The sequence below is a fragment of the Gorilla gorilla genome, chromosome 8, assembly GCF_029281585.2.
Source record: "Gorilla gorilla gorilla isolate KB3781 chromosome 8, NHGRI_mGorGor1-v2.1_pri, whole genome shotgun sequence".
NCBI lineage: Eukaryota > Metazoa > Chordata > Mammalia > Primates > Hominidae > Gorilla > Gorilla gorilla.
In genome coordinates this window covers 88,750,266-88,775,315 of record NC_073232.2, presented here as the reverse complement: position 1 = coordinate 88,775,315, position 25,050 = coordinate 88,750,266, and the positions used below count along the sequence as shown (strand labels likewise).

Genomic DNA, 25,050 nt, shown 5'->3' with positions numbered 1-25,050 from the left:
GAGTTTGAGACCACCCTAGGTAACATAGTAAGACCCTGTCTTTATAAAAATAAAAAATGTATATATAAAAGAAAAACAAAATTTTAAAAATTTAACTAAAAAAATAGTCAGGCGTGGTGGCATGCACCTGTAATCCTAGCTACTTAGGAGGTTGAGAAAGGAGGATTGTTTGGGCCCAAGAGTTCGAGGCTACAGTGAGCTATGATCACACTACTGCACTTCAGCCTGGGCAACAGAGAGAGACACTGTCTCTAAAAAAGTAAAAATAGAATTAAATTAAATTAAAAATATTAAGTTCCGACTGATCAAAACGTGTCTTGTAATTTCTCCAAGAACCAACAGATGGCATAAAAAAAAAACTTAACAGCATCAAGTTAAAACTGTCTCTAAAACTGTCTTTAAAAAGAATAGAAGAAACAAGGCCAGGCGTGGCGGCTCACACCTGTAATCCAGCACTTGGGAGGCCGAGGTGGGCAGATCACCTGAGGTCCGGAGTTCAAGACCAGCCTGGCCAACATGATGAAACCCTGTCTCTACAAAAATTAGCCAGCATGATCACATGTGCCTGTCCCAGCTCGGAAGGCTGAGGCAGGAGAACTGATTGAAGCCAGGAGGCGGAGGTTGCATTGCAGTGAGCCAAGATTGCGGCACTGCACTCTAGCCTACGCGACAGAGCAAGACTACGTCTCAAAAAAAAAAAAAGAAAAAGAAAAAGAAGAAACAGCAACTTAGAAATTCATGGTGATTAAGTGTTTTATGTATGAAAATGAAGCTAAATTAAGCTAAAAATAAATATCAAAAAGTATAAGGTATCTTGATATAAAGAAAAAAACATAATTACAAAGATAAATGTAATTTTGTCCTATTTTACATACTACAAAGAAAATATAATAATGATAGAAAGTACAGTATTACATTTTTATATTAAAATTTGGAAAGAAATCACAGACTTTACTCCATGAGTTTTACTTGAGAGAAAGTCGCAAGTACTTATGATTGGCTTGTGGGTGAAGATTCGAGTTTAATCAAAACTGCTCTAGCCTTGATTTTCTGAATCTATTTTCAGTAATGATTATTTAGCTAACAAATAACATAGTGAAACGAACTCATGCAATGAGAAGTTAAGAAATAAACTTCTCAATTAAGAAATTTTCCCTACTGTGGGCCAGGGTCAGTGGCTCACGCCTGTAATCCCAGCACTCTAGGAGGCCAAAGCAGGCAGATCACTTCAGGTCAGGAGTTCGAGACCAGCCTGGCCAACAGGGTGAAACCCCGTCTCCACTAAAAAAACAAAAATTAGCCAGTGTGATGGCATGCATCTACAATCCCAGCTACTTGGGAGGCTGAGGCACAAGAATCGCTTGAACCTAGGAGGTGGAGGTTGCAGTGAGCCGAGATCGTGCAGTGTGCTGCACTCCAGCCTAGGCAACAGAGCAAGACTCCGTCTCAAAAGTAATAATAATAAAAAAATGAAATAAAGAAATTTTCCCTGTTGTGAAACCAGGAAAAGTCATCAGTACAAAAGAACTTTTCCCACCCCACTTTTTTAAGCAAACAAATCACTAGGACAATACAATGCACATAGGCTGAACAAAAGCCATCCGGTCTTAAGCTCTTCCAACCACTTTTGGACCTAAGTAAAGAGGACATTTGTCTAGTACACAAAGTTGACTATATACCTGGAGGCAATTCAAAGGTCAACTTCAAGTTGGTATTTTATTTTCTAAGTATTCTTAGAAGACTTGTACTATAAATAGGCATCTTTTCTTATTTTACTTTTTTCTTTTTTTGCCATCAGAAATTTCTCCTAAAAAATAGGCATCTCTCACACTACACACTACCAGGCTGCACAAGTAAGAATAATGAACTACATTTCTTCTCAGAGGTTAGATACGTGAACATTTTAACACAATATCCTAACACTGTTTAGGAACACTAAATTATCAACAGGTATAATGTAAGAGAAAAGATTACTTACTTTTCAATCCAAGTGATAAATTTTTAAAAAATTATTATTCAAGCATGTTTAAGATTACAAAGCCACTGTTTCTGTGTGAGAAAAACTAAGCTAATATATCAGAATACTCATATTTAAAATAATAAATGTAAGAGATCATACCTATTGTTCGTAGTCAAATCACACTGAAATCCAGAGGCCTGGTGTGAGAACCTCACGAGCGGACACCGGGCATTTAATATTTTTTGCACACCCACACAACCAGGGCCAAAGTGGTCAAGGCACTCTCCTAACACAGACAGGATCTTCTGAGTTGCAATTCTTTCTGAAGGAACATTTTTCACTTGAAATTCCATCAGAAAATTTCCTGAGGTCTGAAAAATAAACACATTTCTAAATAGGAGCTTTTGGTAAAAAAACAATTTTTTAATAAGTTTTTGTAAAAGGATGCTCTAAATCACTGCTGGCAAAGCAAAACAAAATAAGAAAAAAACAACCCACAAAATAAAAACTCTTCAAGAAATCACAGCCAAAAGCAAACTTAAAAGATCCCCAGTTGCCTTTTGTTTCTCCAGAATATAGAGAAATACAAAGCACTAACTTGAACGATCACTGGTTTTTGTAATTAACTTATGAACTACAGTATAAAATGAATCATAAATACTATGCATAGAACCATTCACCCTATAAATTCAGTGAACATATACTTGCCCCTTCCCAGTTGACCATTATATTTTAATCTATGCTATAAACCCACAGTAGTATGGAAGTACAGGCACAAGAGCTTATGAGTAGAAGAAAGAAGACCAGATGGTGTAAACAGGCTTGTACATAGGAATTTAATATTTAAGGCCACAAATTACTAGGGGAAAATTCCTATTCAACAAATGAGTTAAGTGGCCATCAAAAAAAATAAACCAGATCCTTTGTTTAATACTAAAACTCGCCGGGTGCAGTGGCTCACGCCTGTAATCCTAGCACTTTGGGAGGCCAAGGCGGGTGGATCACTTGAGGTCAGGAGTTCAAAACCAGCCTGGCCAACATGGTGAAACCCCATCTCTATTAAAAATACAAAAAAAAAAAATTAGCCAAGTGTGGTGGCGGATGCCTATAATCCCAGCTACCCGGGAGGCTGAGGCAGGAGAATTACTTGAACCCAGGAGGTGGAGGTTGCAGTGAGCCAAGATCACACTACTGCACTCCAGCCTGGGCAACTGAGCGAGACTCCATTTCAAAATAAATAAATAAATAAATTACTAAAACTCAAGTAAATTCCCTGAGCATGGTGGCTCATGCCTCCAATCCCAGCACTTTGGGAGGCAGAAACAGGCAGATAACTTGAGGTCAGGAGTTCTAGACCAGTCTGGCCAACATGGTGAAACCCCGTCTCTATTAAAAATACAAAAATTAGCCAGGCATGGTGGCATGCACCTGTAAACCAAGCTACTTGGGAGGCTGAGGCAAGAGAATCACTTGAACCCGGAAGGTGGAGGTTGCAGTGAGTCGAGATCACACCACTGCACTCCAGCCTGGGCGACAAAGCAAGACTCCATCTCAAAAAAAAAAAACTGAAGTAAATTCAACATGGATCAAAGACTAAAATGTAAAAGGTGCATCAGTAAAGTACCAGAAGACAATGAGTGAATGCTTTTACGATCTTAGAATAGTGAAGGATTCTGTAAGCATGACATAAAATTAGAGAAGACACAAAAGAATATGATTGCACAAAAAATTAAAACCACCTTAAGGCAAAGCATCCATTCACTACTAAAGAACAAAGCAAATAACACACGTCATACAGTTTTAGGCAAATGAAAGGGAGAAACCCATCAAATTCTAAAAATGGGCAAAAAAGACAAAAAAATTCACAGAAAAAATAAAAATGGCTAAAAACCATGGTAAAAGTTGTGCATGTTTTCTAGAAACTAAACAGAAATTAAAACAGCAATGAGATTTTTTATTTTTCAGCCTGGTAAAGACAAACAAGTTAGTGACCAGAACTAACGGGTATGAGAAAACATGTATACACTGTTGACGGGAGTGTAAACAAGGGACATACTTCTTGTAGAACTTGTCCATATCTACTGAAACTTGTATACGTTGGCTATTAAAATGGTTAGAAATTACGTCAAAGGAATATTTGCATAAATGAGACAATTTACAAAGATGTTCACTCACTGCAGTACTATCCATGTGGTATACACCTTTTGGGAGCTGTATCTAGTTTAATAAGGTTCCCTATCAACAACTATTCCCTCTTCTAGAATTCATTCCTCCTAAAAGGATGAAGGCTCCAACAATGTTTATCATGGACATCTACCCCCTTCCTTTCAGCTGAATGGACTGGGCAAAGACAGCTGATCTAAGCACTGTAGGAGTGTACCCCACATTCATTTGGAGATCTCTACTGGGAACTGGTTACTGGGAACAGGAACTAAGTAAGGTTCAGAGGCAACCATGTGGCTAAAATATCTAACTCAGAAGCTTTGGGGCAGCCATATTTATACAAGCATGAAAAAGGAAAGAAAATCAGTGGGGGTAGGGAGGAAGGAGTTAAGGACAGAGACAGAGGGCAATAAATGAAGGAAAAACATGTAGACAGAAACAGAACACATCCTAGGTTGTTTTGCTGTTGTTTTTGAAACAGGGTATCACAGGCTGCCTGTGGTGGCTGTAATCCCAACACTTTGGGAGGCCGAGGCAGGCGGATCACTTGAGGTCAGGAGTTTGAGACCAGCCTGGCCAACATGGTGAAACCCCATCTCTACTAAAAATACAAAAAAAATCAGCCAGGTATGGTGGTGCAAGCCTGTAATCCCAGCTACTCAGGAGGCTGAAGCAGGAGAATAGCTTGAACCCGGGAGGCCAAGGTTGCAGTGAGCCGAGATTGTGCCCCTGCACTCCAGCCTGGGTGACAGAGTGAGAATCCAAAAAAAAAAGGGTATCACTCTGCCACCCGGGCTGAAGTGCAGTGGTGCAACCAAGCTCACTGCAGCCTCAACCTCCTAGACTCAAGCAATCCTCCAGCCTCAACCTTCAGGGTAGCTGGAACTACAGGTACACACCACCACACCTCGCTCATTTTTTTATTTTTAGCAGAGATGCGGTCTCCCCCAGCCTATGTTGCCCAGGCTGGTCTTGAACTCCTGAGCTCAAGTGATCCTCCCGCTGCAGCCTCCCAAAGTGCTGTCATTACAGGCATGAAGCACTGGGCCCGGCCACTTCCTGGGTTCTTAATGGTTTACACTTCTTACTTCTAGTCCTTTCCTAAGACTCATCCATATTCCTGGCCCTGGGTTCTATGATGCCTCCTCTACTTCTTTAATTGTTTAAGCTAACTCGTGTTTTTTCTCTAATGTATAATCAAAGAATATTAACTAATATATAGTTGGCAATAAAGAGGGGAAAGTTACCTAGTGGTCCAGTGCCTAGGATTGGGCACTTTCACTGAAAGAGGAAAAAAAAAAAAGATACCACCCTCATTATCCAACAAAAAGAGGATTGGTTAAATAAATCATGGTACATCCATTCAATGGAGTATCTTGCAGCCACTGAGGGCGATACAGTAGATTGAACTGCCAAGACACTACTAATGGGGAAAAAAAATGAAGTTAAAGTTATTATCCGTAAAGATTATGTTCTGGGTTTTTTCTTTAAAAAAAAAAAAAGTTTTCTATACGCACAGGAAAAAAAATCCAGAACATATTAAATTATTCACGGGGTTATCTCTGGAGGCAGTGTGACCAACAGAGATACTTAAGTTATGTATTTCTATGTCTATCATTTTATAATCAGAAAAAAATAGATTAAATAAATCACTGTATACAATCCCTACAAATAAACATGTGGCATTTTCTCTACTGATCTGTCATTTAGATATCTTTATATTAAAAGGACTAAAAATAAATTTCCTTTAAAAAATTAAAATTTCAAGATTCTTCCTTAGCCATTTTGTTATAATTTACCTTCATAACCTATTTCCCTGTGCATTCTCTTTTAAAATACAAACACACACAATTTATGTTAGGAATAGGAATCCAAACAAAAGCAAAGACAGATTGGGGGTCTATCTCAGGATGGCAAAAAGAGGTCAAGTGAGAAAGCAGTATTAGAGTACATCAGGGAGGAGTCATGGTGGACTCAATCTCAGAAGCAACAGAAGGATTAGAATCACTCAGAAGAAAGGTGACAGAGATTTTTTAAATTAAGTACTATAAATGAGAGAATAAAATCCTTGAGGTAACAGAAGTGAAAATGACGGGAAAAAATAGCTCTGATTAACAGAACTGGGTGCAGGAAAGTGGTGAACTGTGAACCATGAGCAGGAGTGTGGTAGTTATTGAAGCTGCTCACCAAATGTTCTGTATCACCTTTCTGGCATTTGGAAGATCTCATGTTCTTGCCCCTCTAAGGTTAAGCAAATTCATGAGATTTGCTTTGGCCAGTGAAATGTGAGCAGAGGTTTTAAGTGTCACTTCCAGGCAGAAACTTCAAGAGCCGATGCTCAGTTCTTCACTTTGCCTTTCCACTATTCAGTGATGGTAGCGCAGGTGGAGATGAAACACTGGTCAGCCTGGGTGCTCGAGCTACTACAATGTCTAGAGTGCCCCTGCTGACCTGCTGTGACATATAACCTCAGCAACAGATAAACAGGTGATGTGTTAAGTCACTGAGATCTTTGAGATATGGGAGGTATTTGTTACCAAAGCATCAACTAGCCTAACCTGACTGACCAAAAATGCAAGCCACGAAGAATCACAATGGACTCAGTACAGAAATAAAACACTGCTTTTAGGGAAAATTTAGATGAAAATTATACTTATTATGAGCAAAGGAAAGATATTCTCAAAAATGACTGTCCTCTATTAAATAAATAAAAACTAGAAAAACTCTTCACAGAAAGTTAGATCCATAAATACTTCCTATTAATGTGTGCTATTCCTATAGCACTATATATTAGCAAATCATCTAATAAAGAAAAAACAGAAGTTAAGCACACTGTCCACAGCAATCATTCAGATAACAGAAAGCAGTACTCAAGACTTAGCCACTAATTCTTACTTTTATTACCTAAGTCCTCTAAGATACAGAACCCTGTAAGAAAAAGCAAAGCTGAAGGAAAGACCAAAGGCAGATTTTAGTTTAGGATTTTGTGCTAACATGATCTTTGTGATAAGTCAGGTGACATATTTCACATGTAACCAACTTTTACACACACTAAAAAATTTATGAACATTAAAATCTACTATTTCAGTTAGTAAATAACTTTCCTTCTTTTTTAGTCTTGCTCTGTCGCCCAGGCTGGAGTGTAGTGGCGCGATCTCAGCTCACTACAACCTCCACCTCCTGGGTTCAAGTGATTCTCCTGCCTCAGCCTCCCGAAGAGCTGGGATTACAGGCACCCGCCATCATGCCCGGCTAATTTTTGTTATCTTTGTAGAGATGGGATTTCACCACATTGGCCAGGCTGGCCTTGAACTCCTGACCTCAGGTGATCCGCCCACCTTGGCCTCCCAAAATGCTGGGATTACAGGCGTGAGCCACCACGCCTAGCCGTAAGTTAACTTTTATTTATTCATTAGCAAATAATTTTAGTCCCTATCGTGCATAGGATATCATACATAGTGCCATAAGACATGCAAAAAAGTCTAACACACTCTTCCTAACTCCTCTCAGATTGAGTTGAGAAATAAAATACACACACAAAGAATTATTAAGCAAGGTGTAGTGCGAAAAGATATCAAAGAAACAAAAGGTAAGAGAAGAGCTCATGAATGCAGAAAGTAGTCAAAGAAGGTTTTATGAATCTGATGAATGTAAGAGTACTTATATTTTTTATTGTATTTTATTTTTAATATTTTTACTAGCAAAGCTATTATAATCTTGAACAAAAACATATTTCCAAAAAATCCTTAAATAAGCACATGTATGTTTATAACAACACTCTCCTAATTTAAACTGACATACAAAATGCCAAGTTCTGGTTATTTCTGTGTATGTATGACAGAGTCTTGCTATTTCACCCAGGCTGGAGTGAGGTGGTGTGATCTCGGCTCACTGCAACCTCTGCCTCACCGGGTTCAAGCAATTCTCCTGCCTCAGCCTTCTGAGTAGCTGGGATTACAGGCTCCCACCACCATGCCCAGCTAATTTTTGTATTTTTAGTAGAGACGGGGTTTCATCACATTGGCCAGGCTGGTCTCGAACTCCTGACCTCAAGTGATCCACCCGCCTTGGCCTCCCAAAGTGGTAGGATTACAGGCTTGAGCCACTGTGCCCGGCCCAAAATGCCAAATTGTTTAGTAAGACTGGAGCACTGTCTTTAAAACATCTTTTTCTAAATACCTCTATACCTCAGAAATCTAAGAGTAAGACTTAACTAAAAGTTTCTAGGCCAGGTGCAGTGGCTCACACCTATAATCTCAGCACTTTGGGAGGCTGAGGCAGGAGGATCGTTAGCCCAGGTGTTCGAGACTATCCTGGGTACCGTGGTGAAACAACATGTCAATAAAAAAACAAAAATTAAAAATGGCCGGGCGCAGTGGCTCACGCCTGTAATCCCAGCACTCTGGGAGGCAGAGGCAGGCAGATCACGAGGTCAGGAGATCGAGACCGTCCTGGCTAACACGGTGACATTCCATCTCTACTAAAAATACAAAAAATTAGCTGGGTGTGGTGGCGGGCGCCTGTAGTCCCAGCTACTTGGGAGGCTGAGGCAGGAGAATAGTGTGAACCCGGGAGGCGGAGCTTGCAGTGAGCCGAGATGGCACTGCTGCACTCCAGCCTGGGAGACAGAGCAAGACTCTGTCTCAAAAAAAAAATAATTAATTAAAAATAAATTTAAAAAAAAGAAGAAGAAAGTTTCTAACTCCTCCCTGTTTCCACCAAAGAAAAAATTTTGCCTCCCACTTACATAACAGTAAAATTATATTGCTGTTGATGGTGGTCAACATTTCAACACTTACTATGTGCCATAAGCACTGTTCTAAATGTTTCACACATATTAACTCAATAAATCCTCTCAAACATTGTATGAGATATGTGCTATAACACCATTCCAATTTTATAGTTAGGACAATTGAGGCAGAGAGAAGGTAAATAACTTACCTGGGATCACATTACTAGTAAGTAGAATTAAAATACTGCAGCTTGGTGCCAGAGCCCAGGCTTTTTAAACCATTACAACACACAGTTATGCTCCTTGATTATTCAGTTACAATCCTTTATTTAAGACAGCCTAATGTAATTTAAGTGCCACTGCCAGGAACTTAATACATTTTCAAGTACATGTTAGTCTTAATAAAACTGATCCAGGCCAGATGCGGTGGCTTACGCTTGTAATCCCTATAATCGTAGCACTTGGGGAGGCCGAGGTGGGTGGATCACCTGAACTCAGGAGTTCGAGACCACCCTGGGCAACATGATGAAACACTATCTCTAAAATAATTAGCCAGAAGCAGCGATGTAAGCCTGAAGTCTCAATCACACGGGTGAGGCAGGAGAATTGCTTGAGCCCAGGAGGCAGAGGTTACAGGGAGCTGAGATCATACCACTGCACTCTAGTCTGGGCAAAAGAGTGAGACCTCATCTCAAAATAGTAGTAATAATAATTATTATTATAATAAAATTGACCCATTTAATTTTTACCTGTTTCCTATGCCTGGCTAGCTTCAATTCAATAAGCATATGGTGAGCAAATTAAGTACACAGTACTGTGGAATAAGTATATGAACAGACATGATTCCTATCTGCCCAAGTTTATTATATAGTGGGAGATACATACATCAGCTACTCACTAAACATGACAGAAGAAATTTGGAGACAGATAGAAATACCTGCAAGATACTACAAAAAAGGAGTGATTAATTTTGGCTAGAGTGGAGAAAAAAATCAAGAGCAGTTTCAAGAAGGTAGAATTAGAACTAGACCTTGAAAGCTGCATTAGGAATGAGTCGAGGAATGGAGGGAAAGTGCACTCCTGAGTGAAGGCACAGAACAACTGTTTGATCATTATGATATTTACAAGTGCCTTCTATTACTGGAAATGGTAATTAAACAATGTGGTTGGGGCCGGGCATGGTGGCTCAAGCCTGTAATCCCAGCACTTTGGGAGGCCAAGGTGTGTGGATCACCTGAGGTCAGGAGTTCCAGACCAGCCTGGCCAAAATGGCGAAATCCCATCTCTATTAAAAACACAAAAATTAGCCGGGTGTGGTGGGGCGTGCCTGAAGTCCCAGCTACACAGGAGGCTGAGGCAGGAGAATCACTTGAACCCAGGAGGCAGAGGCTGCAGCGGGCCAAGATCATGCCACTGCACTCCAGCCTGGGTGACAGAGCGAGGCTCCGTCTTAAAAAAAGAAAAATAAAAACAATGTAGTTGGAAAATTGGGTATGTAACAATATATAATGGGAAATGATGACTAAAATTAATTAAGAGACAGAGGATTTCAATACTATGCTAAAGAAAAGAAGCATTCTAAGTTTGTGGGAAAATTCAAACTGTGAGTGAAGGTAACTCCAACAAAGACTGAAGGTTAAAATACCAAGGCATGACACAAGGAATAAGAAGTGGAAACAGAATGTAGTTACAATAATCTAAGTGAGAGTTTATAAGGGACTGTGAAACTATGAATACAAAAGATAACAACTTAGAAGCAGAATTAAAAGAATGGTTAGCAAAGCTAAAATGCCACTAATTAACATGTGAAACATAGAACTTTTGTAAGAACTTAGAAAGAACATTTGTGGGAAGATGAATATAAGTTGTCTCAAAATATCGTTTGAAGTATCAACTGGACATCCACATAAAGACTGATGTTCACTACTAGTTTGAAAGACGTAAGGAAAGATACAGCCATAGAAACTAAACATTTTATAAAAACACATAGCCTTGGCCGGGTGTGGTGACTCACGCCTGTAATCCCAGCACTTTTGGGAGGCTGAGGTGGGTGGATCACCTGAGGTCAGGAGTTCAAGACCAGCCTGACCAATACATGAAACCCTGTCTCTACTAAAACAAAAAAATTAGCCGGGCATGGTGGCCCCTGCCTGCAGTCCCAGCTACTTGGGAGGCTGAGACAGGAGAATTGTTTGAACTTGGAAGGCGGAAGTTGCTGTGAGCCTAGATCACATCACCGTACTTCAGCCTGGGCAACAGAGCAAGAGACTCTATCTCCAACAAAAAAATAAAAATAAAAATAAATAGCCTTTTCAACACTGTAATTAAATTAAGACATCATTTATATTGTTTGGGAGGATGGAAGAGACACTGGTTAATTTTACCATTAGACATCGTGTTAAAGAGAACATAAATGGAAGAAATAATATCCAAACTTGAAAGAGAAAAAAAGGGTAAGGAGGAAGTGCAGGAATAAAGCAGGAGTAATCCAATAAAAGGAAGAAAGAAAGTGAAAAGCTGCTGGGAAGTGGCCCATGCCTGTAATCCCAGCACTTTAGGAGGCCGAGGGGTGTGGATCACCTGAGGTCAGGAGTTCAAAACCAGCCTGACCAAGGAGGTAAAACCCCGTCTCTACTAAAATACAAAAATCAGCTGGGCATGGGAGCAGGCGCCTGTAATCCCAGCTACTCAGGAGGCTGAGGCAGGAGAAATCACTTGAACCCGGGAGGTGGAGGTTGCAGTGAGCCGAGATTGCACCATTGCACTCCAGGCTGGGCGACAGAGTGAGACTCAGCCTCAAAAAAAAAAAAAAAGAAAGTGAAAAGCAAAAGCACAGAAAATAGGAAATAAAAAATAAAACAGGAGAAATTAGTCCAAGAATTATCAGCAGTAACAATAAACATATTGAACTCAAAGACTGATAGACTGGAGTAAAAGCATACTGCTATTTATAAGAGATACACCCAAACTAAAATAACATATATAAAGGCTGACAATAAAGAAACAGAAGACATGTGAGACAATTATCAAGCGGCCATATTAACAAATAAAATAGAACTTAAGAAAAAAGTATTTATAGAGATGAATAAAGCATGTATGAGGGATATAATAATGAAACAATCTAATAAGGAAATACAATGATCGCATACCTATATGTAGCTAATATAGCCTTTGGATAAAACAAAAATCAAAAGAATTTTAAAGAGAAATTAACAAAACCAAGAATCATGAGATGTAAAAACATCTCAGTAACTAGATCACAAGGTTAAAAAGAAAAAATTAGTTAAGATACATAATTTGAATAACACAATAGGTAACTTTGACTTAACTGAAAAATTTCTGAACGCTTGAAAACAATTAACTATTTGATTGCATATCTACAGAATATTCACAAAAATGATCACATAGTAGAACAACACAAAGAAAGACTTCACCAAAGAATCAATAACAAATACACCTTATTCTTTAACCACAATGTTTAATAAGTTTAGAAATCAACAGTTTTATTTTATTAAGTTCAAAGATTTTTCTTTTTATACTTTCTTAACTTTAAATGATTATAGTGGTCAAAAGAAATAGACTTACCTTGTGAGCACTGAGGTTTCTGGTTTCATCTAGATCCAAAAACATGTCCAAATCACATCCTAACTTCCCAAAAGTGTTGACTGAGGAGCCAAAGGGTCTGACTATGCAGTCCGGAAAATATGCGGCGGCTATGTCTTCAATAAGAGAACAGGTGAGATATCGGAGCTTAGTGTTCTCCTCTGTTAGCTGGAACTCCTTCAAGAGAGTGTTCAGCTGATCGTCTATCTAGCTAGCCGAAACAAAACCAACAAAATAGAGAAAAAGTACAGGTCGCATAAAAAGTTACCATTTTACTTTCAAAGATTTGGTGGCTTTGAAGACCTACCTTAGAAATATGCAAAGCCTGGCGCAGTGGCTTACGCCTGTAATCCCAACATTTTGGGACGCCAAGGCAGGTGGATCACCTGAGGCCGGAATTTCGCGACCAGCCTGACCAACATGGAGAAACCCAATCTCTACTAAAAATACAAAATAAGCCGGGCGTGGTGGCGCATACCTGTAATCCCAGCTACTCAGGAGGCTGAGGCAGGAGAATCGCTTGAACCCAGGAGGCAGAGGTTGTGGTGAGCCAAGATCGCACCATTGCACTCCAGCCTGGGCAACAAGAACAAGACTCCATCTCAAAAAAAAATACTCTTTAAAAACCACTGAGGAGGCCAGGTGCGGTGGCTCATGCCTGTAATCTCAATACTTTGGAAGGCCAAGGCGGATCACATGAGGCCAGGAGTTTGAGATCAGCCTAAGCAACACAGCAGGACCTCGTCTCTATTTCACTAAAGAAATAAATTATATAATATTTTAAAATTTTTAAAAAGCTCTGAGGAATGCCACTAGCAAAATGAAAGTTGGCTAGAATTAAAACTTTGTAAGCGATGAGTATAAAGTATTGTTTTAAGAAAATGAAAGTAGTAAAGTACTCCAGAAGAGGTTAAAACAACCACATTAGACATTTTAAACTCAAAGGGATGAAAGACCAATGTTAAAGGGCAAGAAAAACTAGAAATACTCAAGTAATGAAGGCCCAAGACCTCTCAGTTTCTCAGAATAACAATCCTGTCTATCCACTAGAAGATTGGCATTAAAATGATCACATACTGAAATCGTGTACTGGAGTATCTGAAGTGAAAAAAAATCATAACTTCAAATGCTTTTATTTGAAACCAACATTGAAAATATCAACTGGCTGGGCACAGTGGCTCACACCTGTAAACTATTGGGAGGCCAAGGCGGGAGGATCGCTTGAGCTCAGGAGGGAGACCAGCCTGGGCAACGTGATGAAACCCTGACTCTACCAAAAAAAAAATACAAAAACTAGCTGGGCATGGTGGAATGCATCTGTAGTCCCAGCTACTCAGGAGGCTGAGGTGGGTCACTTGAGTCCAGGAGTATGCAGCTACAGTGAGCTGAGATTGCACCACTGCACTCCAGCCTGGGCAACAGAGCAAGACTCCACCTCAAAAAGTAACATAACATAACATAACATAACATAACATAACATAACATAACATAACATAACAACATAACATTAACATAACATAACTGAACTGAACTGAACTGAACTGAACTAAGCATTCAACTCAAAAATAATAAAAGAGGCCGGGCTCGGTGGCTCATGCCTGTAATCCCAGCACTTTGGGAGGCCAAGGCAGGCAGATTACATGAGATCAGGAGTTACAGACCAGCCTGGCCAACGTGGTGAAACCCCGAATCTACTAAAAATACAAAAAATTAGCCAAGTGTGATGGCGCGTGCCTGTAATCCCTGCTACTTGGGAGGCTGAGGCAGGAGAATCGCTTGAACCTGGGAGGCGGAGGTTGCAGTGAGCCACGATCAGGCCATTGCACTCCAGCCTGGGCAACAAGAGCGAAACTCTGTCTCAAAATAATAATAATAACAATAAAAGTAAAGGAAATAGATTAGAAGCAAAAATTTTCTTATTAGAAAATTAAACCTTGAAAATAGTATTTTGATAAATAAAGCCATGAGTTGATTCTTTGGAAAGACTAGCAAGGTCTGGCAAGTCTGAGTAAGAAACACCAAGACAGGCCAGGTGCGGTGGCTCACGCCTATAATCCCAGCACTTTGGGAGGCCGAGGCGGGCGGATCACAAGGTCAGGAGATCGAGACCATCCTGGCTAACTCAGTGAAACCCCGTCTCTAATAAAAATACAAAAAATTAGCCAGGCATGGTGGTGGGTGCCTGTAGTCCCAGCTGCTTGGGAGGCTGAGGCAAGAGAATGGAGTGAACCCGGGAGGTGGAGCTTGAAGTGAGCTGAGATCACGCCACTGCATTCCAGCCTGGGCGACAGAGCAAGAGTCCGTCTCAAAACAAAAACAAAAACAAACAAACAAAAAAACACCAAGACAAATACAAACAATATTTGAACACAGAAGAGACAGAATCTTGGGCTGGGCGTGGTGGCTCACACCTATAATCCCAGCACTTTGGGAGGCCGAAGTGGGCACATCACCTGAGGTCAGGAGTTCAAGACCAGCCTGGCCAAAGCGGCGAAACTCTGTCACTACTAAAAATACAAAAGTTAGCTGAGTGTGGTGGTGCACACCTATAGTCCCAGCTACTTGGGCAGCTGAGGCATGAGAATTGCTTGAATCGGGGAGCAGTTGCAGTAAGCCAAGATCATGCCACTGCACTCCAGCCTGGGCAAGAGCGAGACTCCATCTCAAAAAAAAAGAGAGAGATAGAATCAGAAAGAAGACATTTTAAAATTGACAGAAAACCATGTACAGTTTTATGTCATTATGCTGGAAAGAGAAAGAAAACCTAAACTGTTCAAAAGGCCAAAAACTTCAGAAGAATGTGGTTACCTGTAAGTACAAATGCGGCATGGCGGGGAAGGAGCAGACAAGGATTACTATCACTTTTCATTCAACATATCCTGTAGTTTGAATTTTTTAAAAGCAATCCCAATTATTTATAGAGATATTAAAATTGTAATAAAAATATTAGCACGACAAATGTAATAATGCATTTTTGTAAATACACCTTGACTAAGTAGGGTTTATTCTGTGAATGCAAGAATGACTTGACAAGAGGAAATCTACAGTGAATCTACAATTCACTACGTTAAGACATTAGGAGGGGAAAGAAAAAGACATTAGGAGAAAAACCATATACAATCTCAAGATCATATGCCAGTCATCAATACAATCTCAAATGTCAAAACTCAACATCTACTCAATGTGTTGAGCATGACGACATTCTTAGAAAGCTAGAAATAGAAAAAAACTTTCCTTCATCTCATTATGCATCCACCACCACGATTCATCTCTGTAACTCTTTTCACCTTGTAAAACTGAAGATCTATACCCATTAAACAATAATGTAGCTTGAATATTTTATAGGAATCTTTATTGTTCATAAAAAAATACATAGTTCTAAAAGTTGAAGTACACCTAAAAACTTACACTTTCTGCATAACAAAGTAATTCAAAAAGCTGCTTGTTTGAACGTGGCAACTGATTACTTGACCGTATGCATGACCGTTCAGAAGTCTGGTTTTTCAACCTCAGATTGAAGAAACGTGATCTGAATGGAATTGCAGTCTCCATGGCCGTGCTTGGAGTATGAGTCCCATTCTGCAGTGAACCTATGCTTTCCTTTTGGCAAAATTCTACGACAGCATAGAGACCCTATACCAAAAACATAAGAAAAAACAGAACACATTTCACAATATATCTAACATACTATTTTAGCTCATATATTAAAACAATTATCATAAGGCTACAAAATATCGAGTTTTTAAAATTTACAAATGATATGATTCTAACATAGCATTAATTTTATTCAATTTAAGTAGATTAAGAAAAGGAACACTGGGCCGGGCGCAGTGGCTCACGCTTGTAATCCCAGCACTTTGGGACGTGGAGGTGGGCAGATCACCTGAAGTCAAGAGTTCAAGACCAGCCTGGCCAACATGGTGAAACCTCGCCTCTACTAAAAATACAAAAATTAGCCAGGCGTGGTGGCAGGTGTCTGTAAGTCCAGCTACTTGGGAGGCTGAGGCAGGAGAATCGCTTGAACCCAGGAGACGGAGGTTGCAATGACCCAAGATCATGCCACTGCACTCCAGCCTGGGCAACAGAGTGAGACTCCACGTCAAAAAAAAAAAAAGAAATGGAACCTTAAAACAATGTTAGTTAAGAGAAGCTGAAAAGACTGAAAAGAATGATGAAGCAGAAAAATCCAAAGGCAAAACAAAGATCCCCTCCCACTGGCCTTCATCCGCAAGTTAAAGGGACTATCTAAAGTATTCAAGCTGGGTGTGGTGGTGCAGGGCTGTAGTCCCAGCTACTCCAGAGGCAGAAGGATCACCCGAGCCTAGGAGTCGAGGCTGTAGTGCAATATGATCGTACCTGCCAACAGCCACTGCACTCCAGCATAGGCAACATAGTTGGACCCCGTCCCTTCAAAAATAAAATTAAGCATTCAAATAAAGAAATCAGTCATAAATGACTTATAATCCTAAAATACCGCTATAAGAATTTCTGGTCCCATATCAAAAACAAAACTCATTAAAGAAATCTAGATAAAGAAGATGCAGTATATCAAAGAGAACCTACCTACCATATTGCAAAAAGCAACAGCAAAAAACAACTAATGGAGACCTCCACCCTTGAAAAGCATAAACGTTAAGTTAGATTGTTTTTCAAATACTTACAAAGCTTTCATAGAAGAAATGATTATTAATAGGTCCAAATTGGGATAAATATTTAAGAAACTTGTTTTCACTGATTTTCTCTGGGCAATGTATTAAAACAGTCCGCTGTGCCTGTTCTCGTCTTTCATTTTGCATCTCAGAGAATCTCCTTTTGGGAATCTTGTCTTCAAAGCCTATGAACAAGACAAAAACATTTCCACCACACGCACACACACAAAATTTTAAAAATATTTTGATAAGGTGTTTAAAGACTTTATATATGACTAAAACCAACTTCACCTAATCTATTTTTTCTCTTCCTTTATAAGGGCTAAACTATACTACAGTAGTCTCCCCTTTACCCACAGGGGTTATGATCCAAGATGCCTGTAAATGCCTAAAACCTCAGCTATTACCAAGCACTATATATACAATGTTTTATCCTACACATACATTGCTAGGATAAGGCTTAATTTATAAATAGGCACAGTAAGAGATTAATAACAATGGGCCGGGCTTGGTGGCTCATGCCTGTAATACCAGAACTTTGGGAGGCTGAGGTGGGTGGATCACCTGAGGCCAGGAGTTCGAGATCAGCCTGACCATGGTGAAACCTCATCTGTACTAAAAATACAAAAATTAGCCAGGCATGGTGGCGCGCGCCTGTAGTCCCAGCTACTTGGGAGGCTGAAACAGGAGAATCACTTGAAACCAGGTGGCAGACGTTGCAGTGAGCTGAGATTGCACCACTGCACTCCATCCTGGGCAACAGAGCGAGACTCTGTCTCAAAAAAAAGAGAGAGAGATTAACAACAACTAATAATGAAATAGAACAATTCTAATATACTGTAATAAAAGTTATATGAATGTGGTCTCTCTCTCTCTCAAAATATCATATTGTACTGTGCTCACCTATTTGTGGACCACAGTTGACTGTGAGGAACCGAAACTGTGGACAGTGAAAACATGGATGAGGTGGAATTACTGCACTTTCAGTGTTCGTTTGACTACTCTCCCATGACTACTATTAAAACTGCCCACTTTCTCTGTTTTGATTTACTATGCTTGATGCAAAGTGCTGAAAACGGAGTTCCACAAAAAAAAAAAAAAAAAAAAACAGGAAGGTAAAATCACTTATTTAATACTTGCACAAATATGCACACACAAAATTGTGCAAATTGTAACATTCCAAAACCTAAAAGAAATTATTACAAGCCTGAGTGTAATGAGACAATGAGTTTGGAAATTCGGTGTTTTGACGTAAGCTATTAAGGCATTTTTCTTTCTCAAGGGTCTTGATCTGGCTCAAACAATTAACAATGAGTTACCAACTATCATGTGCTCTATATCAGGGAAATCAAAGAATTTAAAACCTCTTTGCTGCCCATGAAGAGCTCATTGATAATTTTACTAAGGAAAGAAAGAGGCTAGGAGTTTTACAATCACAGGGAATCAAGACAAGAATTGTGACAGTCAAGAATTAAATATTAATAACCCACTAGCCACAATGGGAAGGTCAACAAATGAACTAAGTATAGAGAGAAAAAAATTATTCAAGTTCTAAGAGAGTATTAAAGCACAAACCTGAATGTTAACAACTAATTTTTTCCCCCCAAGATTTTAACTTCCAGTTAAGTAGTTTAAGGTGTTTCTTTAAAAAGTCTGGAATGGTAGACCCTAGAGATCATAAACCACCAAGTCTGATATCAATACCCTTAACAAGGCCAGACGCGGTGGCTCACACCTGTAATCCCAGCACTTCGGGAGACGGAGGTGGGCGGATCACCTGAGGCCAGGAGTTTGAGACCAGCCTGGCCAAATTAGCCAGGCATGGTGTCGTGTGTCTGCAGTCCCAGTTACTTGGGAGGCTGAGGCAGGAGAATCACTTCAACCCAGGAGGTTGCAGTGATCCGAGATTGCACCATTGCACTCCAGCCTGAGTGACAGAGGGAGACTGTCTCAAAAAAAAAAAAAAAAAAAAAAAAAAAAATCTTAAAATTCCAAAGAAATTAAATAGAACAGAAAATGTAAATGATGTATAGAAATCAGCAGAACTTTTAGCCTCATTTTCTTCCAAAAGGCTATGAAACTGATGGATCAAGGAAATACTCCAAACCCACTATCTTACTATCTTTTTTCTTTTTTTTTTTTAAAAGAGACAAGGTCTCCCTCTGTCACCCAGGCTGGAGTGCAGTGGCACAACCCCGGCTCACTGCAATCTCTGCCTCCCAGGTTCAAGCGATTCTCATGCCTCAACCTCCCCAGTAGCCGGTATTACAGGCGTGCGCCACCATGCCCAGCTAATTTTTGTATGTTTAGTAGAGATGGGGTTTCACTATGTTGGTCAGGCTGGTCTTGAACTCCTGACCTCAAGCAATCCTCCCTCCTTGGACTCCCAAAGTGCTGAAATTACAGGCATGACGCCACCACGCCAAGCCTGAAAATACAGCTTTTAACTATGTGCCTTTGCCTCCATTCCCAATGACAATTCTTTAACATCAATCTCTTATTTCAGGCCTGTATCACAATAATCTGACTCCTAAACTAGTCTCATTCACCCTAGTTTTGTTTTTCTCAAGCTATCCTCCACATAACTGCCAAAGTGTTCTTTACAAAGTGGTCTTTTTTTTTAAAGTCTTATTCTTTGGCTTACCTGCTTAAATCCTTTAATGGTTTCCCCACTGCCTTTAAGATCACATCTCAACTCCAAAGCATGGGTATAAAGTGTTTGCACCATGTCCCATCTCCCCTCTTTCATGTCACTTATACCATTTCTTTCTGTTGTACTTTTCATATATGGTACTCTACACACACAATACTATCACATGCTATGAACTATCTATGTCTTCTTCCTTCTGGGTGGAATGTCTACCTTCTCATTTTCTGTCTGGCAAACTCCCATTCACCCTCCAAATCTTGCTCGGGTCTGTGAAGACTTGTGACTCTCCATGGCAGAATCTCTTCCACCTCTGTATTACCTTACTTTAACAACTATGAAGGAATGTAATTCATAGTGTTATATTTATTTAACAATATGGAAGAATACTTTCTTCCATATTGAGGGCAGAGGCTATTCTTTTCAATTAGATCTCAGTCTACCAACTGTCCTTCCTCCAAGTGGTCCTTATTTCCTTCTCTTATGCTACAGGCTCTGCCTAGACCACCTTACCACCTTTTCAGTTGTGAATGCCACCTACACACTCGTCTCTCATTTTTACTGAGTCTAAACTGATGTCCAACTGCGTATTGTAAAAGTAAAGTCAAACAGCATAGAATTTTCTTTTTTATTTTTCAGACACAGTCTCACTCTGTTGCCCAGGCTGGAGTGCAGTGGTGTGATCTCGGCTCAGCGCAATCTCCGCCTCCGGGGTTCAAGCAATTCTCCTGCCTCAGCCTCCCGAGTGGCTGGGATTACAGGACCTGCCACTGCGCCAGGCTAATTTTTATATTTTTAGTAGAGAAGGGGTTTCACCATGTTGGCCCGGCTGGTCTTGAACTCCTGACCTCAGGTGATCCTCCTGCCTCGGCCTCCCAAAGTGCCGGGATTACAAGCGTGAGCCATGGCGCCCGGCCCAAACAGTGTAGAATTTTCTCAGGTAGAAGCATAAGTCCTCTCCCACTCCTCTTACCCTAACAGCCAACCATTAAGTTGTGGTACTTACCTTTTCAGACATTTTCAAGGTATATGTAAACATATACACCTGTATCCATAGATACACATCTTTTACACAACTGAAATGTACTGAAATCTTACTATATATTCTGTAACATGCTGTAAGATATTTAATATATTGGGGACATTTTCCCGTATCAGAAGATACACATTTACTTTATTTCTTTTAAAAAGTATATACTCTTAAATATGTATTTATCATAGTTTAGCCAAATCTCTATTGATAAATATTTAGGTGGTTTACCATTTTTTCACTATTACAAACAATGCTGCAATGTCATCTGTATGCAATGTCTTTGCACATTTATGCAAATATATCCCTGCAGCTGGACTGCTGGCAAAGAGCAGGGATTACATTTGAGAATGAGATAGAAAAGTTTGATTAAAAAAAATGGAGCAATGTGCTTGAGAAGATGAAAAAGGTAGAATCTAAAGCCGTAAACAACAGTAGGTTAAGAATGATGTAGACACGATGACAAAGTTGTGAAGGCGGGAACAGAAAGTTGAGGTAATTTATTGCCTCACCAAAGGTTTATCAAATCTATAACAAATTAAAAGGAAGAACTAATAAGTGCTAATATTTTATGACAGATTGAAATGTGCAATGGTCTTGATAATACAATATGGTAAGCACAAACTAACATTAAGAAATGACTGAATAGGCCAGGTGCAGTGGCTTATGCCTGTAATCCCAGCACTTTGGGAGGCCAGGGAGGGTGGATCACTTGAGGTCAGAAGTTCGAAACCAGCCTGGCCAACACAGTGAAATCCCATCTCTACTAAAAATACAAAAAATTAACCAAGTGTGGTAACGCGTGCCTGTAATCCCAGGTACTCAGGAGGCTGAGGCGGGAGAATCGCTTGAAGGGGGAGGTTGCACTGAGCCGAGAGCGCCACTGCACTCCAGCCTGGGCGACTGAGAGACTCCTTCTCAAAAGAAAAAAAAAAAAAAAAGACAGAATACTATCCTGTATTTAGAATTAAAAACAAAATAAAGATGCATGCACATAATGGGGGAAAAATTAACCTAGCGCAGTTTTATAAAAGAGGCCTGAAAGTCTGATGCATCATAGGAATGTCTTAACTTCTGGATTGAGGATAGGAAGAGAATGAATTCATATATAGAACTTCAGGCCTTACTGAGACAAACGTTTTTAAAAATCCAAATTTAAGGGGTAATAACACTTCTTTGCTACTTACTAATCAGGCCACATATGGAGTATATGTTCTGCTCTGGACATAATAGATAAGCCAGAGAGCATCCAGAGAGGAATAACAAAAAGTCTAGAAATTCTAATATACAATTACTACAGATAAAGAGAGGATTTACAGCCTGGAAAAAAAAAACCGTAAGAATCTGAGAGCTGAGCACTGGCTTTACACATAATATAGCACCTTCTCTTAATAGTTTTCCAAGCACTGTCACATACACACTCTTCTGAAACTCACAATAACCTTTTAAGATAGACAGGGTAGGTATCACTGCAGGTGAAAAAAACTGCCCAAAGTCAAATACCTAATAAGCTGGGTAGCCTCCTGCAGTTTAGCTGTTGTTGGTTTGGCTGCTGGCATCCAAACAACAGCTAAACCTGTTCAGGTAACAGTTCTGGTAACAGCACACCCCTGCTAGTAAAAAACCACTCTATGTGGTTGTGGTGGAACTGTCACACTTATCCCCCACCCCATGAGATAGGGATTATCAGACTATTTTGGACACCTCCTCTTCATCCAAAGGGTGGGCATGTGATCAATCAGAAGCCGCAAGCATGTGAACGTGGAGCTGCTGGTGACCATCACCCCCACCATCAACATCCCATGTAGAAGAGCCCAAGATTATAAGGCCACCAAAAAATAGCTAAGGAAAATGAAAATATCTCACACTGACCACGTCAATCCAATTGACCTTAAAGTATGATATATGTCTCTTTCTGGAGTTAGGTTACACAGATTGGTATAGTCTCCCTTTTCTACTTAAGCTATTTTGAGTTAGTTTCTGTTACCTGTATCAGAAAGAATCCCGAATAATACACCACGTACTCTTATTGTCTTTCTACTACAGCTCTTTCCACTACTGACATGAAACCTATGTCAAAACTAAGACCAACCTGGAAATGGGAAATTAACAGATTTTAGCTCACTATAAATATTTTTCAACCATTAGAGGCTGACCAAAAATGGAATTGACTGATTTATGCAACATTGTTCCTTATTGCTATAAACTGGTAATGAATCCTCACACTGAATGAAAAACTGAATTGGATATTTCTCAAGTTCCTTCCAATTATAAAATCACATGCTTCTAGGTGAGTATAAGGTGGACAGGTGCTTCTAGGTGAGTATAAGGTGTACTTACCTGTCCTTTTTTAAAATGGTAAAGACATCCAAATGAGGATTTTGTTATTTCCTACAAGAATCCCTGAATATTTAGTCGTATTATTCTAATGACACAAAATGAAACATTTCCTTAAAAAAGAAAAACAGCAAAGCTACAGTAAATGAAGAGTATAGTCTTGGAATTAGAAGTGGGTTTTACTGGCTGAGCGCGGTGGCTCACGCCTGTAATCCCAGCACTTTGGGAGGCCAAGGCAGGCAGATCGCCTGAGTCTGGAGTTCAAGATAAGCCTGGCCAACATGGTGAAACCCCATCTCTACTAATAACACAAAAATTAGCCAGGCGTGGTGCCACGTGCCTGTAATCCCAGCTACTCGGGAGGCTGAGGCAGGAGAATCACTGAAACCCGGGAGGCCAAGGTTGCCGTGAGCCAAGATCGTGCCATTGCACTCCAGCCTGGGTGACAGAGCAAGACTTCGTCCCGGAAAAGAAAAAAAAAAAAACAGTGGGTTTTTTTATTTTTGCCACCGAATAGCTGAGTTTAGCTTGAACTACTCAAGCTACCCTTGGACTACCCTGTTCCCTCATCTATAAAATGGAGTAACAGTATTTCCTTCCACACCTACGCTACAGGGTTGTTTCATATATCAAAGAGCATATGAACATACTCTCAAATTTAAACACCCATACAAATGTTAAATTACAATAGCTTTTTTGGCAGAATCCTTACTCAAATTTTCAGCGTTACTTAGAAATTTTCAACAGAAGTATCTTCCACTAAATACAATCCAATCAATATTTGAATGAAATACATAAAGATTTCTCACCGCCTGCCAATGTAAGTCTTTTATACAGTCTGATAAAGACACCAGCTTATTTTAGGGAAAAAATAGCTCCAAGGAATCGTAGAAATCAATACATTTTGTTTAATAATTTGACTAGAAGTCTAAATTAACTGAGCTAGTGACCTTGCCTAAGTTATTTACCTCTTTGAGCCATTTTCTACATCTGTAAAATGGACACAGTGATACATTTCTTGCAAGATCGTTTTAAGAACTGTAAATAGAATACACAAGCTCTTGAGTCACAAGGGAGGTTCAATAACACTGGCTTCTCAATACACAAAGAAGCATATAAATGTAGAACGAACGCGGGACAACAGCCTGTTGCAGTGAATTCAAATCTGTTACCAGACTGATTTGGTTCAAAATGGCCAAAAAGAATAAAGTAAACGGCAGTACATTTCATAGACAGAACCCTATGTCTAGGAACCAAGAATCCTCTTGATTCATCAGGCTACAATATAACTCGGCCTCCAGCAACAACTTAATGCATCAAAATCAGAAATATATGTACACGATGCAGCGACTGGCTCAGGTGTGTAGCATTACTATCACTGGGAACACTATTTCGTCAAACTGTAAAGTGCTAGCAAACTGGGTTCCTGACCTGAATTTCATGGAAGTCTAAACAATTCCATTACTGTACACAGGAGTCGCCCCAAACAAACATCACACATCTCACTTCTGCCTCAGCAACGGCGGCGACCCTGGGTTCCCCTACAGAGATCAGAGAAGAGGAGGACAGGACACAGCCCCACCCTCTTGCCAAAGAGTCCACAGCCGTTTCCACAGGCCACGTGTTTCCCCGTGATCCCAGACTCCTCGCCCGCTGTGGGACGGAACTACAGGGCAAACCGGCGCCATCACCTGTCTCCACGCTCCCTGAAGGCTGCTCGTCTCTCCTAAGGTCTTTGGCCACAGTTCCTGGGCAACTCAAAAGCCTGACGATAGGCCGCTGGACTCGAGTTCTTCTCTGGGCACACAGGTTCAAACGGGTCAAGAGCCCCACGCCGGGAACCGCCATTGCTAAAAAAAAAAAAAAAAAAAACAGCACTAGCGCAAACCTGAAAGGTCAGCGCGTTTTCGCGCATGCGTCGGGGGGGGG

The 25,050-nt window shown here is 40.1% G+C and overlaps 1 protein-coding gene across 2 annotated transcripts in view; it reads right to left on the bottom strand.

Moving 5' to 3' along the window:
* MTPAP (mitochondrial poly(A) polymerase) overlaps positions 1-25,048 on the bottom strand; it is a 36,526-nt gene extending 11,478 nt beyond the window's left edge. The window contains exons 1-5 of one of the 2 annotated variants that reach the window (XM_031015573.3): positions 24,813-25,048; positions 17,120-17,292; positions 15,867-16,091; positions 12,441-12,665; positions 2,120-2,331 (exon numbers count right to left, since the gene is read on the bottom strand). In XM_031015573.3, coding sequence (XP_030871433.1) covers positions 2,120-2,331; positions 12,441-12,665; positions 15,867-16,091; positions 17,120-17,292; positions 24,813-24,969 — 992 coding nt within the window. In that variant the 5' untranslated portion in view covers positions 24,970-25,048. The other variant, XM_055352389.2, reaches the window with a different exon arrangement.
* Positions 25,049-25,050: the final 2 nt, after the last annotated feature.